Below are 17,773 nucleotides of genomic sequence, written 5' to 3'. Positions count from 1 at the left end.
CACACTGATTGGCATGAATACACAGATTAAGGCAAGACTACACAACATGCAGGCCCCATTGAAGTCAGTTCTGCTGATATTAATAAAATGCAATATTAACCTGATTTCCACCCATGACAGCATTTTTAATGAACAATGACAGTCCAGGAATGTAATTACTAAAATGCATATCAACAGAAGACCGTTCTATTGACTTGCTGTTGTGGAGGGTGTTCCCAGTGGAAGCCATGTTCAAAGGATCCCACCCACAGCTGCGTTTTAAGTCCCATGTATACCCAAACCGCACCATGGGCCGCAAACAAACGGGCCACGTATTAAGTAGCCCTGACCTAGCCCAATAGACCAGTTATCAGCCCTCGGTAGCTCTATTATTTGCTCACTTGAACTTTTAAATTGGGCCATTTTGTCTTCTCTTTATTTGTTTCAGGGGCATGGTTCAGAAACTGTGCAAATTGGTTAAGGAGCTGTGTTTCTATCTGTGTGAGATGGCAGGTTGGTTTAACGTACTCAACTCCAGTTATGCAAAATGTGTAGTTGGAGTCGGCTTATTTTAAGCCGAGCTGTGGCGGCATCCACATAGCAGGAGGCCGACGAGCATATGCTTTCATCAGCTTCCCTTTCTCCTCGGAGAACAAGGAGCAGTGGACAGCAGTGGGGGCTGCCCTCAGTGTTTGATTTAGCTGGTCTAATATAGACCTCCAAAGGGTCGATCTTCTTGCAAGTGTAGACATGACCCTCCTTTTGAAGTCCTGGTTTAGAATGTTGTTCTCCTTGTATTCCCAGTGTACAAACGGTAGTATACACTTGAGAGGCATGTGGGGGAGAAGGGTGGGACTATGGAACAATTGCACACCTCATGAAGACTCCTGTCCATCACTATGCACGAGGCTTATCTAAAAACATTGGTGAAAAGTCTGAGGGGTAACTCATGTTATTTTGAAATAACAGAGCGCGTGTCTACACAGCAAACCCGTTCTTTTGAAATAAATAACGGGCTTCTTACTCTGACTTCTATAACCCTCATTTAACTTGGAGTAAGGGAAGTTGAAGGGAGAGTGTTTTCCTTCAACTTCCTGCTGTGTAGCCAGCACCAAAAGTTGAGTTAAGGTACTTCAACTTCAGCCACACAATTAACGTAGCTGACATTGCATATCTTAATTCAACCTTATCCCGTAGTGTGGACGTACCCTTAGAGACTAACAGATGTATTAGGGCAGGGGTTCCCAAACTTTTTGTCACGGGGACCAGTAAATCCATTCACAAACTTTTGAGGACCAGTAACGTATATTTGCATCAGAGCCGGACGGAGGCATGGGCGAGCCGGGCAGCTGCCCAGGGCACCAACCTATGGGGGGTGCCTAATGGCAACTTTAAGGAGCGCGCGGCATCCCTTACAGCTGCCATCAGGCGCCGTGCGCCCAGCTCCCGCAGCACCGGCCCACCCGCATCCCTGCAGCGCCGGCCAGCAATGCTCTTTCCCCCACGGCCGTGGGGCCCTACTTGGACCGGCGCGCATGCCAGCAGTGACAGCCGGGCCGGACTAGGCCGCGCGCCCCAGGGGCGGGGACCGGGTTGCGCGCCAATGGCCATAGCTAGGCCGCGCATGCGCAGTGTACCCCAGGGGTGGGCCTGCGCATCCTAGGGGGCGGGCCTGCGCATGCTCCGTGCGCCCGGGGGCAGAGCCATGCGCCTGGGGGCGGTGCCGCATGCCCGTACCCGGGGCGCCAGAATGCCTCGGGCCGGCCCTCATTTGCATATTCATTAATCAAATGATGAATATTCAAATAAGTTGTTTCTGGTCCTCCCAAAGCCCCCAGTGCCAGCTTTAGCAAAGCTTTTGATAGGGTCACCCACAATATTCTTGCCAGCAAGTTAAGGAATATGGATTGGACAAATGGAGTGTAAGACAGAAAGCTGGTGAGACCAGGGTTTCCCAAACTTTTTACTTTAGTTGGAACCATTTTTTTTCAATACTGTTTTTTGCAGCCCAAAAATATAAACACATAAAAAACAAACTGAGAAAATACCAGACATATAACATGTCTGATATTTTCTCGTTAGGTAAGTTGTATTATTACTAGATGTATCAGTGTGTAGTTTCGAACTGCCTGGCTGGTTAATGTGCTCAGGCTGCATGAGTGTGTCTACCAGCCAGACAGTTCGCAGCTACTTGAGGGGGTGGGGATGGGGGACCACAATAGAATCCCCAGGCTGGACTCACTCGTGATTTGCGGGGGGGGGGGGGGGGGAGTGCAGGAGAAAAGGAAGGCAGTGCCCTGAGATCTGCATATGGCTGGGTCAGTCCTACTCCCCCCGCTGCGCCTCTGGCCAGCCCCACTTCCCCCAAGCCCCTCTTGGACTGCCAGTTCTCCCCCGCTTCTCCTCCCAATCTCCCTGGGCCAGCCCCGCTGCTAGCGTCCAGCCCTGCTTCTGGCGGCCGCTTCTCCCCCCCCCCCCCCACCATCTTCCCCGGCCAGCTCCCTGCCCCCGACCTCGTGCCCCCCAGCAGCCCTGCTTCTGCTGACCCCCCAATCTCTCCCGGCCAGCCCCGATGCCCCAGGCAAGTCCTGAGGGCTTGGCGGACCCGGCGCCACACGAGCACTCCGGGAGCCCAGAACACCCCAGCAACCACACTGAGGCCCAGTATTTTTTTTTCTGCGGCCCGATACCGGGCTGCAGCCCATAGTTTGGGAAACGCTGTATTAGGGCATAAGCTTTCATGGGTAAAATCCACTTCGTCAGATGAATTGGAGTGAATTGGATAGCTTTCTTTAATAGGATAACGAGTCTTGTGGATAAGGGAGAAGCGGTGGATGTGGTATATCTAGACTTTAGTAAGGTGTTTGATACGGTCTCGCATGATATTCTTATCAATAAACTAGGTAGATACAACTTAGATGGGGCTACTATAAGGTGGGTGCATAACTGGCTGGATAACCGTTCTCAGACAGTAGTTATTAATGGTTCACAATCCTGCTGGAAAGGTATAACAAGTGGGGCTCCACAGGGGTCTGTTTTGGGACCGTCTCTGTTCAATATCTTCATCAACGATTTAGATATTGGTATAGAAAGTACGTTTATTAAGTTTGCAGAAGATACCAAGCTGGGAGGGGTTGCGACTAATCTGCAGGATAGGGTCACAATTCAAAATGACCTGAACAAATTGGAGAAATGGTCTGAGGTAAATAGAATGAAGTTTAATAAAGACAAATGCAAAGTGCTCCACTTAGGAAGGAACAATCAGTTTCATACATACAGAATAGGAAGCGACTGTCTGGGAAGGAGTATGGCAGAAAGGGATCTAGGGGTCATAGTGGACCATAAGCTGAATATGAGTCAGCAGTGTGACGCTGTTTTAAAGAAAGCAAACATGATTCTGGGATGCATTAACAGGTGTGTTGTGAGCAAGACACGAGAAGTCATTCTTCCGCTCTACTCTGCGCTGGTTAGGCCTCAATTGGAGTATTGTGTTCAGTTCTGGGCACTGCATTCCAAGAAAGATGTTGCTCTTCTCTGGACCCTCTCCAATTTCTCCATAAGAATGATTAAAGGTCTAGAGAACATGACCTATGAAGGAAGGCTGAAGGAATTGGGTTTGTTTACTTTAGAAAAGAGAAGATTGAGGGGGGACATGATAGCAGTTTTCAGGTATCTAAAAGGATGTCATAAGGAGGAAGGAGAAAACTTGTTCATCTTGGCCTCTGGGGATAGAACAAGAAGCAATGCGCTTAAACTGCAGCAAGGGAGGTTTAGGTTGGACATTAGGAAAAAGTTCCTAACTGTCAGGGTAGTCAAACACTGGAATAAATTGCCTAGAGAGGTTGTGGAATCTCCATCTGTGGAGATATTTAAGAGTAGGTTAGATAAATGTCTATCAGGGATGGTCTAGACAGTATTTGGTCCTGCCATGAGGGCAGGGGACTGGACTTGATGAGCTCTCGAGGTTCCTTCCAGTCCTAGTTTTGTATGATTCTATGAAAGTTACAGAGGCAGGGATGTGTGTGTGTGTGTGTGTGTGTGTGTGTGTATATATATATATATATAATATTTTGTGTTTATCAGGTGAGGCTAATCAAGTCAGGGTAGAAGTGGCTCATTCACAGCATTTGGTGTGGAGATATGAATATCAAGAGGGGAAATTGCCTTTTAGTACATTAACCAGTTAAGATCCTTATTCAATCCTATATTGATTGTATTGACTCCTCATTGGTTTTTTTTCCCCCTAAACATTTACGGGAGGAGTGATTTATTTTTTTACTTCCTCCCAAGCTCAGTGGATCTTTACATAGAAAGACAGGTGTGGGATAGGGAGAGATGTTGAGTGCCACACAGGTACTGTTTCCCTTCTCAGTGTTCCTCCATGCCCTCCTAGGGGGTTAGAGGGAGGGAAGTGAGAAGCAACACTGATCACTTGGTGCATCCAGGTCACTTTTTCCACTGAGGCTGCTGCTCTCCTGTCCTCCCCTTATTCAGCCCAGGCAGAGAAAGTGATCTGGATGCAGGAAGCCTTGATAACAATCCTCTGTTCCCCCTTCACTGCTCCCTAGGATGTGCAGAAGAGCAGCATTTGGGGGGCGGGGAGCGAGCAGCAATGCCAGTTGCTCTGTACATTCTGGTCAGTTTCCCTGGGGTGTGTGTCAGGGGTTAGGGACAAAAAGAGCAGGTGCTAGGGGGTTCCAAAAGGGGTATCGGGGTTGGAGCAAAGGAAGCACAATGCAGGAGTGAGAGGTGCAGGAGGGGGATGCAAAGAGGCACAGTGCAGTGGTTTGGGGCAAAATGGGGGTGGAGGAGCCTGGGGCACCCACAGGGTATAGGGGGTCATCCTGCTCATGGGAAGTTGGAGCTTCAAAACAGACATTCACCCAGGGCACCATTTTCCTTGTGTGTGGGAACCCACGACTGAAGACCAGGAGCTGGGTGTACTGGCAGAGTTGTGTTCTAATGCCTAATGCCACACAAAGGTGTTTCCACAATGTCAGGCTTGATCCTTTTAAATTAATCTCTTGCTTTCAAAAATGCTAAATTTGCTCACAGATTTTTAGCAAGGAAAAAAAAAACCCTGCAAAATAAAAAGGTGTGAAGTGAAACTTGTTTGCATGCAGGGGTGAGGTGTTACATGTAGTATTTCTAAAAATGACGTCTTTAGACATGTTACTCTGGGAAGCATCCATCACTTACTGACTACTTATGTGATATGACAAAATGCCAAAGGTGCTGATGCATCAAGCCCCATGGCCACAACATGATGTAACAGGCAGGAGATTTGAGTGGACATGATTTTCTGAAAACTGTATTTAATGGAATGATAACTGAGAGTGTGCATGCACACACACAAATCTGTAGCTGCTACACATGAAGATAATGGGGTTGGCTTTTTGCTTTTGAAATATTTGTGGTAGAATTTCTTCGCTTTGAAGAGACAATGTTTCTGAACTCCTGAAACCAGTGGATATTTCTTCACAACAGCATTGGGCTAGATTCTCATCCTGTTGACATTGGGATTATCTCAACTGAAGTACGCGATCAGAATGCCCATTGATTTAAATGGTATTATTTGCAGAGCAAGATACTAATCAAAGTAAAGAAGTGTCACAGAATCAAACCTAAAATATGTGACATGAGAATAGGGCTTTGTATCTCCTATTATAAAATACTCACTTTGTTAAAGTTATGAAAGTATTCTTTAAAATTAATTTGATTTCTCCTCTTTGAGAAGAATTATTCATTTCTTACAAAGCACACTTTTTGGGTATGCATCAATTTTTTGGTGGTTTCACAACTGACAGTGACGAGAGGCCAGGTACTAACATGCTACCTTGGACAATATTATTGAAGAGAAGCTAATAAACCACATGAGGAAGCAGGAGGAACAGCTTTCCAAATTTACTTTAAGAACCATCCCTTTTTTAAAAAGGTAGCAGTTTTATCAAACATCTGTCAGAGTTTATCTTTCCTTATTGAGGGAATGTGAATTAAACTGTACGTAGGTTTGTGTGCCATTCAGAACTAAGTCTGTGACTTTCCCTAAAAGCAAGACTATATTTAAAGTTTCCTGACTGTATCAATATTACAAGAATCATTCCACATACCTATTCTAAAGTCTCATTTTGGGGCTGTTTTCTCATGGTTACTGGATTTTTTCCAGATGCTTAGAGCCTTCAAGGAGTCAGTGGAGATGAGAGAACTCACACCTCACAGAATTGGGCTCAATTGCTCTGATCCTGCAGAAATTTATACATATGCATAAGTCCTTGCAGAACTCAGGACTATATGAATAATCCATGAGGAAATGGAACAGACACCCTGATTGTGTAACTTACACACAAATATAAAATCAGCATCAATGCTTTTACTCTATCCCTTTTCTTGTGCCTAAAGCACTTCAGGAACATAAGAGCAATAAGTGGTCTAACATGCTGCATCTGCTGTTCTGCAGCACCTGGGTGTTATCAGCACAGAAGGCTCAACTCCACTACACTGGGGATCAACACTTCAGCAATTGATCCACCAGCCGTTGATTTATTGCATCTGATTATGCGCAATAAATTGATCTCTGAGCACTCTCCCGTCAATGGTGGTACTCCACCAGGATGAGAAGCGTAGCTGGCATTGGCAGCTCCCGCCAACCTTACCATGCACAAGAGGCCACGGTAAATACATTGACTTCAAATACTTCTATTTGTGTAGTTGAGGTGATGTAGACTAGATCAGTGGCCGGGGCTAGTGTAAACTAGGCCAGTAGCACTAACATTACTTGAAAGCTGCCACTTAATTCTTTAGTAGTTAAAGAATAAAGTGGTAGCTTGCAAGTGACTTTATCAGTTTACAAATAATGTTAATTAACAAATTGATTTACCTATGTTATTAACACACCCAGCAGATCAGTCAAAGTAAAACCATTTTTTAAAATTCCAATGTACTTATCACTAACTGTGCTTAGTTTACTTTTTGCATTTCTTTCAGCTTTTATTGTTTCAACTTTGTAACATGGCAGAAAGTGGGCTGGCCCATTGGCAGTATTCCTCAGTGGGTCTGAAGCCCCAAGCTCCATAAGGCACCTCGTGTGAGGCTAAAGCAGTGAGCCCCTGCAGGTATGCCCCGGCTCTTGGATTTCTGAAAATTGTCATGCAGCTCAGAGGGTCAGCAAGTTTGGCTACCTCTCTGATACAGGCACTCCTGAATGAGAGGAATGAAGTGAGGGGACAGGTTAATTTGAAGATATAGAGGAAAATATGGTGAGCAGTATAGGGTTCTCAAGGAAGACGGGAGCCTCAGGTTTTAGTGAATTGATTTTATTAAATGATTGGAACATTGAATGCAGCTGGATTTTGTTTCTCACTTAGGGTATGTCTAGACTCCATGCCTCTGCCGACAGAGGCATGTAAAATAGGCTACCCGATATAGTCAATGAAGCGGGGATTTAAATATCCCCGTCTTCATTAAAATAAAAATGGCCGCTGTGCTGGCTCAGCTGATCATCGGCACTGCGTGCGAATCAAGATGCGGATCGGTCGACAAGGGAAGCCTTTGTTGACTGCTCCCTTATGCCTCGTGAAACACCAAACTGGTTCCCGATGGAGCAGTAGCTGTGTGGCGTAGTGAGCTTTCACAGTGCAATGGTGACCCACTTGTGGAGAGGGAGGGATATTGGATGTGGGTGTCCTGTTGCTAGAGGGCAGGAGTGAACCACTCACAGAGCTCCAGGAAGGTGTCCTTTTGCATGCGGAAGTTCTGGAGCCGCTGCTGGTTGTCCCACTGCTCCATGACAATCTGGTCCCACCAGTCAGAACTGGTGTCCCATCGCCAGAAGCAGCAGTGCGTAGGCTCAATGTGCAGAGGAGGGTGTGTGGGGTGGAGCTGCATGAGCAGCACCTGGAGAGGTGAGGAGGTGCCCTGCAATGAGCTGGGGGTCCTGTTCCTGCAGGGCCATGAGGCCAGCCTGCAGTAACTGCAGAAGGTGCGGCATGAGGTCCAAGAGCCGGCGACTGCTTTGAGACAGGTCCAGCTTCATGGCTGGAGTACTGAGGTGTCCATAAGGGCAACCAGAACAAGCAGTGAGAAGGCTCTTCTGTCCCTTGAGGAGGTAGGCAAAGGTGAAGAGCCTGAGACACGACTGTATGTGTGTGTGTGGCGGGGGGAAGGCAGGTGGTGGTCCCTTTAAGAAGAAGCCTCAGGAAGTGAGTGCTGTCCTGATGCCCTGCCTCAAGTGCTTCTGGGGGGCTTTAAATGCACTTCAGGCTCCAATGTGCATGGACGCTGTGTTTCGAAATAGCTCATTGCTATTTCGATGGGCATTTGTAGTGTGGACGTGCTATTTCGAAATAAAAGATTTTGGAGTTTAGATTCTAAAATAGCTTATTTTGAAATGTGTGCAGTGTAGACATAGTCTTAGAGACTAACACACAAATATATATAGAATCATGAGTTTTCATGGGCAAAACCCACTTCTTCAGAGGAGTTGGAAGCCTAGTTCTTCTTGCAATTGCACTTCTTGTGAGATACTTTCGGTGTCCATGAGGTGGCATTATGGCCCAGGTAGCCTCTATGACTAGGGCCTGCCAAGGAGTGGCACAGGCAATGCCAATGCAAACTGCTGGGGTAGAGGATTAACTGTTGACAACATGTTTTTTCTCTTTTAAAGGAAGCTGTTTTAGAAAAATTGTGTTTAAAAACAAATGTCAAATCTATCAGCATATCTGGACCTGTTTCTTTTCTCACTTATGCTCTTTATCTACCCTTGTGGGTCCATTGCCTTCACTGGTGTTACCTCTTATGTACACTACTTTGAGATTGAGAGGAATTAGATCAGATTTGTAAAACTATTGTAAATCTGTATTTTGACATTTTTTTTTAAGATAAATTTGACCTGATGGATTTATTATATTAGTTCAAAACAAATGAGGTGTCTTTTATAGTCTGTCACATCAATCCTGCCAACACAAATGTGCACTATATTTGCATTCTAAAAATTAAGAAATATTTCTTGAATAACTATTAATACATTGTAATCTGTCACTGAAGTAATTCAACAATTAGCTATTTTCTTCTTCATGTTATCCAAACACATTAGTCACACCATTGACTATTAGCTTGCAAATTTTCTGTTTAAAGAAGCAAATGCATATTTAATTATGAACCCAGTTTGAAAGCAGTGGAATATTTGCCTGAGTGAAAAATGGCCTCATTTAAGGATTAAAAAAAGAGGTCTGAAATGGGAAATCTTACTATTACCCAAAAAATGTCATTGGCAATAAAAGTACAGAAATGGCCTTAACTCTAGTAGTCTGAATAGCACTGCAATGCTAATTTAACAGACTCGAATATTTTATTACCATAGAGCCCAAGGCTGTGATCAGTATCACAGGCCTCTCTGCAAAAACAGAGATGTAGATATGTTCCCTGCACCATAGGATTTATAAACTTGTTTTCATTTGTTTAACAAAACTGTATTGGTATGTGTAATGACACAGATTACCTCTCCATTAGAAAGATTACCACCTATGGAATGTTTTAATGTTTCTTGTATTTATGACTTGACTATATAAAGAACAGGTTATATGGGTATGATCGTAATGAAATCTCTATCAGAAAGCTGAAACAATGTGTGACTGTTTTCCTAATGGCATTAAAGCAGCACAGGTGTTTTGTTTCATTTACTTAATTAAGATCATGGGCCAGCTCTTTTGTGTGAATCAGCATACCTATAGATTTAAACCAACTGCAGATATGGCCCTATATTATAGAAGTGTGTTGTTTGCATTAATGTATTATAAGAACATATGTTCTTATGTAAAATTAGGGCAGAATTTGATCCCTTCTGTGTAGCTTTTAAACTGAAGACACTGGACAACATTTTTATTTCATTAATGCCCATGATAAAATCAGTGTAACACCACTGACTTCAATGGGGGTCACTCCATATTTGTTTTTTATTTATGTGCCAGGAACAAAGACCTACTATCTTTCCTCTGAGCTAGGTGATAGTTATTGTATTTATTTTATTGATTATTATTTATTCAAAAGGTAATCGAATGATAAGGCACAGCTGGCTCCCAGGTATATTGGTGCACGTCTGGTCAGTGGGGCTCTAAGGTGGAAATGAGAACAGAGTTTGGCCTTACACCTCTGTTCTGTTCCCGGGTCTGAGAATAATCTGTTTTTTCTGCTGCAGCATTTCAGTTTGCAATCTGCTTGTTGCTTAATATTCCATGTATTAATGTTACAAGAAAGGAAACTGAGGCCTAGTCCAGTGAAAGCAAAGATGATGTGCTGACGATTTTGAGCTGGAGATTGGCTTTGCCCCTCTGCCAGCCTGAGCAATATAAATGTAGTTCTAACGTTATCTGAGGTGTGTTACCTGACCCCCTATGCCAGCACGGCTCAGCGTTGCCTTTGCTTTTCCATGCTCGGGCTCAGGCTAGCAAAGCAAAACCATCCACCCTTCACAAGACGGGATGGGGGTAGGAAGCAGCAGTCCCTTGGTGGCAGCGTTGCCCCAGCTCTTTCTTTCAGTATTGCCCATCCCCACGTGGCATCTTGTCTGCCTCAGTGCACGGATTGGGCATGCACAGGTCTGGAGAGCAGAGCCCGCCCAGTGAGCAGCGTCACCGGCTCCAATGCCTGCACGCTGGAGGAAGCAGGGCAGCAGCGGGCAGTAAACACTCGGCTAGCGAGGCAGTAAGCTCGGCTGCATGCAATCGGCACCGCCGGCCGGCATTACCCCGCGGAAGGAGCGCGCGCAATGTGCCGCCCAGGACTAACCCGGCTGCTGCTCTTCCATCTCCTGCTGGCCAAGCTGCACATGGGCAAAGGTGGGTCCCGGAATCGCCGTGTGCTCGGTGCGCGCGCGTGTGCTGGGGTAACAGCAGCATCCCTGGGATGTGAGCAAGTGCAAGCCCTGAGTGTGCCTGGCTCCCCCCTCCCGCCGCACTTTTCACTACTGGTTGCGTGCGGGGTGCCTGGCCGTGCTGCACCGGGTGCGTGCAGCGAATGAATGGGAAGCCAGTTTGCAGCGGCTCCCTTAACTTTCAGCAGAGAGCTGCTGGGAGGCGGCGGGCGATGACACCTGAATGGACGGGCTGGCCCCAATTGCGAGCCGCTAGTGACAGGGATTCATCTCCGAAGGGAAGATATATCTGGTCCCCCCCCCCCCCCGGAAACCACACCTAGCTCCCTAGCTGCAAAGGAGCCGGTCCCCTTCGCAACTTCTGTGCGGGGTCAGTTTCCATTGTGTGGGGAAGGAGAAGATGGAAAGCAAGCGAGCGCGGGAGAAGCCGGCCACGGTGCGATCCCCCTTTTGCACTGACAATGAGCACCCGCTAGGTCGTTGGACAAACGTAGTTTTATTTTTGCATTTGCTTGGCCTTCTCTCCCGTCCTCCTTTTGCCGTTCAAACAATGCCGGCTTATTTCCGGCAGGGAGTCAATTAGCTGCACAATGCATCTTTCCAAAGCGGGGCTCTGCCGAGCCGGGGAGAGGGGGGATGATTTTAACCTACTCCAGGGAGACGTGCTTTGTGTCCTCCTGTTGTTAAATCCTTGCCCGCCTCCCCTCTCCCGTGCACAGCAGCCGCCTCCCCCCAATGCAGCATCCCTCCGGGGAAGCGCTGTGTGAGCGCAAGGTGCGAGATGCCATTAGGCGAGTGCGGCCTGAAGCCCCGAGGATGGGCGGGATGCGGCCTTGCCCATGCACCGGGGGTGGGGGCACGGCTGGGGGGTCGCGCTCCGGCACGCACGGCGCTGTCTCTGCCCCCCCGCAGGCGCGGCGAAGGAGTGCGAGGAGAACCAGTTCCAGTGCCGGAACGAGCGCTGCATCCCTGCCATCTGGAAATGCGACGAGGATGACGACTGCTCGGACAACAGCGACGAGGCGGATTGCCGTGAGTCCCCGGCCCCCCCTCCCCTCCCCTCCGTCCGCCGGGCTGTGGGTGGCTCCGCTCCGCGGGGGGCGACGCGTGGTGCCCGGGCGAGCTGCAGGCAGCGCGTCTGCCGGGGCCGCCCACCCTGGCGCTCGCCCAGTCCTTCGCCTTGTGGCGCTGGCAATGCGGGCTCTGCACCCGGCGTGCGTGTGTGCAAAGCAGCCCTGCCGGAGGGCTGGCCCCCGGGGACTGCCCTGCTACCGGCGGGACGTCTCCCGGCCCTTTGCCGCTCGCCTCCGCTGGCGTTTTCCCTTGCGCTAATCACAGCACCAGCTGCTGCTGCTGCTCAGCCAGCGGCTTATCCCCTCGTGCAGGAAGGGGTGGATTTAGCTTTGATCCTAGGTGAGAGCAGCACAGCGCGCGTGTGCGCTGGGGGAGAATTAAAGGGCTCAGTCCATAGCCCCTCGGTAACAGTAGCAGGGCCTGCGTTGTCCTCTTGCAAAACCCGACTCGGAGGGAAACGATTGCAAATCGTGTGGTTCCATCCTGTGCGTTTTTGAATGAAGCTGTGGTTTCTGCCGGCCTCCTCTCGGATTGGCTGCGGGGGAACACCAGATAGGTCATATGGCACAAGCCGCCAATAAGGAAGTCTAGCAGAAGACTGCCAGTAAGTACACACCCCCCCAGTCATCCTTCCAGCTCCTAGAAGATGGGCCTTTCTGACCTTGTGTAGGTAGGGGATTGGCTGTGAAGGGCTGCTGGAGAACTGCTCTGACAGGCTAAATTCACAGAGGCAAAGCCGGGTGGTTATTGCATATTCTAGTTCCGGTGGTGATTCATTGGGAAAGATTATAAGTGATTATAGAAGCAGAGAGTTATATGATGCAAAGTTTCCTCCTCCATTCATTAAAAACAGCAACTTTTTTATGGTTCTGTTATTTCCTCATACTGCATATCCTTGTTGTGACAAATCCTTTGTATGTGGGGGGGAAAACACTAAGGAGAGAATTGTTCAAGCTATTTCCTGTTTTTTTTTTTTTTTTAATAAGTTGCTCATAGGTAGCAGCTTGAAAGGATACTTGCATTTAAGTATGTATATATAAGTATTACTGAAAATTACAGTGAATTAGCTAGTATGCATGTGCACATCTGTTTACTGTTGAATAGAATCAGAACTACTCAGTGTCATCAGTCCTATGTTGCTAACAGAATATAATAGTGTAAGAGGAAGAAGAGGGGGTTTCTCATTCATTTGGAGCAGGCAGGCTTGGAATTCTACTTCCTCTGCTCCTGTGAAGTCTAAGGCCAGTTCTACACTGGCAGGGAAAATTGATGCAAGATATGCAACTTGGGCAACATGAATTGAGTAGCTGGAGTCGACGTATCTTGAGCTGATTTTTCTGGCGTGGACCCAAGGTGGGAGGTCGATGGGAGAAACGTTTTTGTCAACTTCCCATACTCCTCGTGACAGCAAGGAGTAATGCTGCTGACGGGGGTGGCCTCAGTTTGATTTAGCAGGTCTTTATAAGACCTGCTAATTTGAACTCCAGAGAATCAATTGCCAGAGCATTGATCCTCCAGCAAGTGGAGCTGTGGCTTCAACTGGCCTTGCGTTTTGACATATTGACAACCTCAAGTCCTAGACTGGAGTAGCCAAGCCATTTAACAAAGAGAGCCAAAACAGCATCGGAAAAAATGTGAAGAGCCACACCAGAATTGTCGAGCCCCCCCCCCCCCGCAAAAGCCCCCCAGAAAAGAATTGTTGAGCCTAAAAAAACAATTTTTTTAAAAAGGAGGCTGCCCCTTTAAGACAGCTGCCATCTTGGACACCATTTTTAAAACCCTGCAGCTCCAATGTGGTAAGCAGAGGGTTCCAGGAGGGAGCCGGTGGGGGCCATTGGGGTGGGGGGGGTGTGCGCAGGAGCGGCTTCATGAGCTGCACTTGTGGGAGGCAAGAGCTGTATGCGGCTCGTGAGCCATGGGTTGGCCATGGCTGTCCTAGACAGTTGCCCATTTGTTATGGTATCAGTACACATGCTTGTTCCTTACTTGTGTGTTTGCCATGTAAGTTTGGTGGGTAGCAGCACTTCTCTCAACCTAAGTATACTGGAAACATCCACAAAAGCAAAGAAACATGGAATTAAGTCTATTGTATCTACAAGAGGCAAAACAGCACTGCAGGTTTTTCTATGGCAGCTGACCTGAAATAGCAAAGGCATGCTTTGAGAATTATATACCGTATAGGATAAGAGTCATTGAATGCACACACACTTTATTGTAATTCACCAAAAGAGCTCTGGAGACTTCATAACCAGAAGCACATAACATGAGCAGCTGATGAATGACAGCGATCTAGTGAATAAGCTACAGTCATGCAGTTTTCACTCTTTCTTGCTATTCACAATCTCACCGTTTTTAATCAATTTAACATTTACAAAGTCAAATCCTACTGTCCTTTCTTAGGCAAAAATTCCACTGAATGAAATGGGAGTCCTGTTTGTATAAAGGTTGTGTGGTTGTGGCCTGAATGGATTCCTAATGTCATTATTCTTTTATTCCAACTCTCAATGAATACAGTAGTTCTTTACCCTCTGAGTAGTCCCGTTCGAATCAGCGAGACTTCTTAAATAGTAAGAATGAGTGAGGCTCAGCACCTCTCGACTTCCCAGGCCATGAAATACAGTATCAGGGAAAAAAAAAACCCAAGGAATGGAAAACATTTTTTGACGGAGGTCTGGTTTAGTTGTATTGTGACATGTCAGAATACTCAGATATGTAATTGTGTTTTTTAAAGTCTCAGATGGGTAGGCATGTTAGTAACTAAAAAAACTTCAACATCAACAGGTGCTACAGGACCATTGTTGGTTTTTAGAGTTTTAAAAACTCTACAAGATGAATTAAGTGTTTTATGGGCATGTGACTGGGATGCTGTTTGCTGGTAAATGTTAACAAAAGGGTCCTTGGAACATATATAAGGAATTATACTGCAGCATGTAAGACTGGCATATAAACATGAAATAGATGGGTGTAATATAGAAATTTCCCATATGGACTGATCACTTAATTAAAGTGCAGATTTTGCAGTGGACTTCGTTCAAGAGGCCTCAAGAGCCACTATTTAAATTACTTTTTTTCACGCAATTCTTTTGCTAGCTTGTATTTACTTACTGCTGAACAGTCTTTTTTTCTGAAATGTTAAAAGGAAAATATATGTAGACTTATAATATAAAATAGAGGTATACGCATGCTATTACATTTTAAGGCATGGGTGGGGAACCTCAGGCCTGGGGGTTGGATGTTGCCCCTGGCTTGGCCCCCAAGGTTCAGCATGGGGGAATCCAGGCTGGCACTTCACCCCCCTGCCACGCACCTGTGGGGCTGGAGCTCACAAAACTTATTAGCCTAGGCCCCCTTAGGCTCTGGTGTGTGAGGGGTATGTAGGACTTGTCTTTCTCCTTATCAGTCAGGGGCTTCTCATTTGTGTGTGGTCCATGGCTGATTTTTCTGTGGGTCAGTGGCCCCCAAACCTAAAAAGGTTCTCCACCCCTGTTTTAAGGGATATAGTGAGGATGGCCTGTAAGTCCAAGGTACGTTCCAAAGAACTTACTTGTATTGAAACAGTTTAAAGTGGGGAATTTTTTTCTCTGCAGCTGACTTCCATTTGTGCAAATTGGGTGTGGGAGGATGTGGGTGGGTGTTTTTGTTTTGGTGGGTGGTTTTTTGCACGATTTAAGATTGGGGAATGGGAGAACTTGTATCAGTCCCTACAAACGTCCGCAACTTTAGTGCAGAACAGATGTATACTGGGGCGACTTATAGCGGGGATGCCCTGTACATAATATATGTACACAGAGTATATTCCATGTGCTTTTGTTTCTAGATTAACACATTTCTTGTGTTGCTACTGAAAATACAATAAAATATTAAAAACAGAAGTTTGAAACTACACATTCCAAGAATTTGAATATTCTGCAGTTAACTACTAAAGCAGTGATGGATTGGAAAAAGAGAATGCATATAGCTCTGTAGTAGCAAATGCTGAGACAGACCATTCCATTCTCAGTCCCTATAGTCACTTTGTTCAGAACTTTCTCAGAAATAGGTGATATGCATTTGTTAATGGCTTTCTCTACTGTATTTATCTCCACTTCTAGGAAAAAAGGATAACTATTGTGGCTAGTATGTAAATTATCAACTTGCAAAATAAACTGATACTTGTGGTTGTTGCCATTGAAATGCTCTGTTACAAAAAGTTTCAGTATATTTTAATAGTTCTATGAGAAGATGACAGTTTACTCTCTGCTTGTGGGAAAACAGGGAGTTGACGGAGTGGCAGTACACAGTGTGCATCTTGTTAGAAGCCTTCTTTGTACACAGACTTACGCTGTTCCTGTTTTTTTGCTGCTTTACTCCCTGGTGAATGAACTGTTGACTTTTCCAAGGAATTTGAGATTCCAAAGGAAGAGTCTGAGCACCTTGCCTCATGGAGGTTTTCGCTCTGGGTTTGTTTTCTTTCCACTGAATTCCATCCATCTTGATTGGCAGTAGTGTGTCTGAAAGCATCCTTGTATTCACACCCCACATAGTACAGTAATAATCTTTGTACAAAATAGGCCTTGTGAGGTATCTCATGGAAATTCATACTTTGCTAGTCGATAATATCATGGTGAAAATGTATGTAGCAACGTTATAAAGTGTTCACAACCCTGTGGGCACGGTGGGATGGCTCCTGAAAGCAGTAACAGTGTCTATACTAGTGATGGGCAACCAAGAATCGGGAGTGGGCTGTGTGAGGTAGCCCTTCTTCACCTCAGTGAGCTGCAGCAGCCTGCAGCTCATGGGGGGGTTCCTCCTGCGGCTCTGTGGCCCCGCCTTATTTTCCCCCACATGTGGTACTGGAGTCCCACACTTCCTACTCCTCCTCCCTCCCAGCACTTTTGGAGCACCACGAATCCACTGATTTGCACTCTGTCCCCACTTCTCCCCTACTGTTTGCAACTGTTCAAGGTCTGGGAAAGAGGGAGACCTTGAACTGCTAGTCTATACTGACACCGGGTCGACCTGTTTACCTTTACACTATAGATGTGGCATTATTAAGCAGCTGTAGTAGGGTATTTATTTTGGCAAGAACGAAATTATAGTGTAGAGACTTTCCTAGTTTGGTTTACGTAAGCTGCCTTGTTTTGTCCTAACTCTGTGGCATAGACCAGACAGGTACAAGCACCTTTGGGCCTCTGGAAGAGATCCTGACTAAAGCATGGTCAGTCATCATCTTGCTAGTAGATTGGAGGTTAAATAGTCAATCTTAAACAAAGCCTTGAACCAGCATTTGCCAGATTAAGACTTAGATGTGTTTTTGCTTTTATTTGCTTGTGTAGGTTTTGATCTTGATCGCTCTGTGACCAGTTCCAGGGAGGCTAACAGGTTACTTAGTTAGGGCCAAACAGCAAAGAATGGGGCAGCCATTCTTCAAAGCTGGTGGCTATTCCAATATTAAGATTCACCAAGCCAGCACAAAACAGTCTCTCTATAGGGTACGTCTACACTGTGTGACTATTTTGTCATACCAGAGGTATCCCAAAATAGCTACCCCACATCTTAATAAGTCACCTATTATTTCAAAATATTTTCTAAAATGATAGGCATGCTATTTTGGCATCCCTGTAACCTTCATTCCATGGGGAGTTAAGGGATGTCTCAAAATAGTGTTTTGAAATTTGGTGCTGTGTAGATTCACCAAATTTCAAAATAAGCTATTTCAAAATAGAATCTAAATAAGATGCACACCCACCCACCCCCGGTGTGCGACATACACTCCCTGTATTCCCTTCTTGTTTTCAGTCAGGGGTGTGGGGTGTTTTTTGCTTCTTACTTGTGTGCAGCTCCTGAATGATTTCTCTGGGTCAGCGGCCCCCA

The 17,773-nt window shown here is 46.2% G+C and overlaps 1 protein-coding gene across 2 annotated transcripts in view; it reads left to right on the top strand.

Moving 5' to 3' along the window:
- The first annotated feature begins 10,121 nt into the window (after window positions 1-10,121).
- LRP8 (LDL receptor related protein 8) overlaps window positions 10,122-17,773 on the top strand; it is a 304,738-nt gene continuing 297,086 nt past the window's right edge. The window contains exons 1-2 of one of the 2 annotated variants that reach the window (XM_075936002.1): window positions 10,122-10,811; window positions 11,759-11,878. In XM_075936002.1, coding sequence (XP_075792117.1) covers window positions 10,742-10,811; window positions 11,759-11,878 — 190 coding nt within the window. In that variant the 5' untranslated portion in view covers window positions 10,122-10,741. The other variant, XM_075936001.1, reaches the window with a different exon arrangement.

Source organism: Pelodiscus sinensis, chromosome 9, assembly GCF_049634645.1.
Source record: "Pelodiscus sinensis isolate JC-2024 chromosome 9, ASM4963464v1, whole genome shotgun sequence".
Classification (NCBI taxonomy): domain Eukaryota; kingdom Metazoa; phylum Chordata; order Testudines; family Trionychidae; genus Pelodiscus; species Pelodiscus sinensis.
Note: the sequence above shows the minus strand (reverse complement) of the source record. Positions and strands in the feature narration are given on the sequence as shown.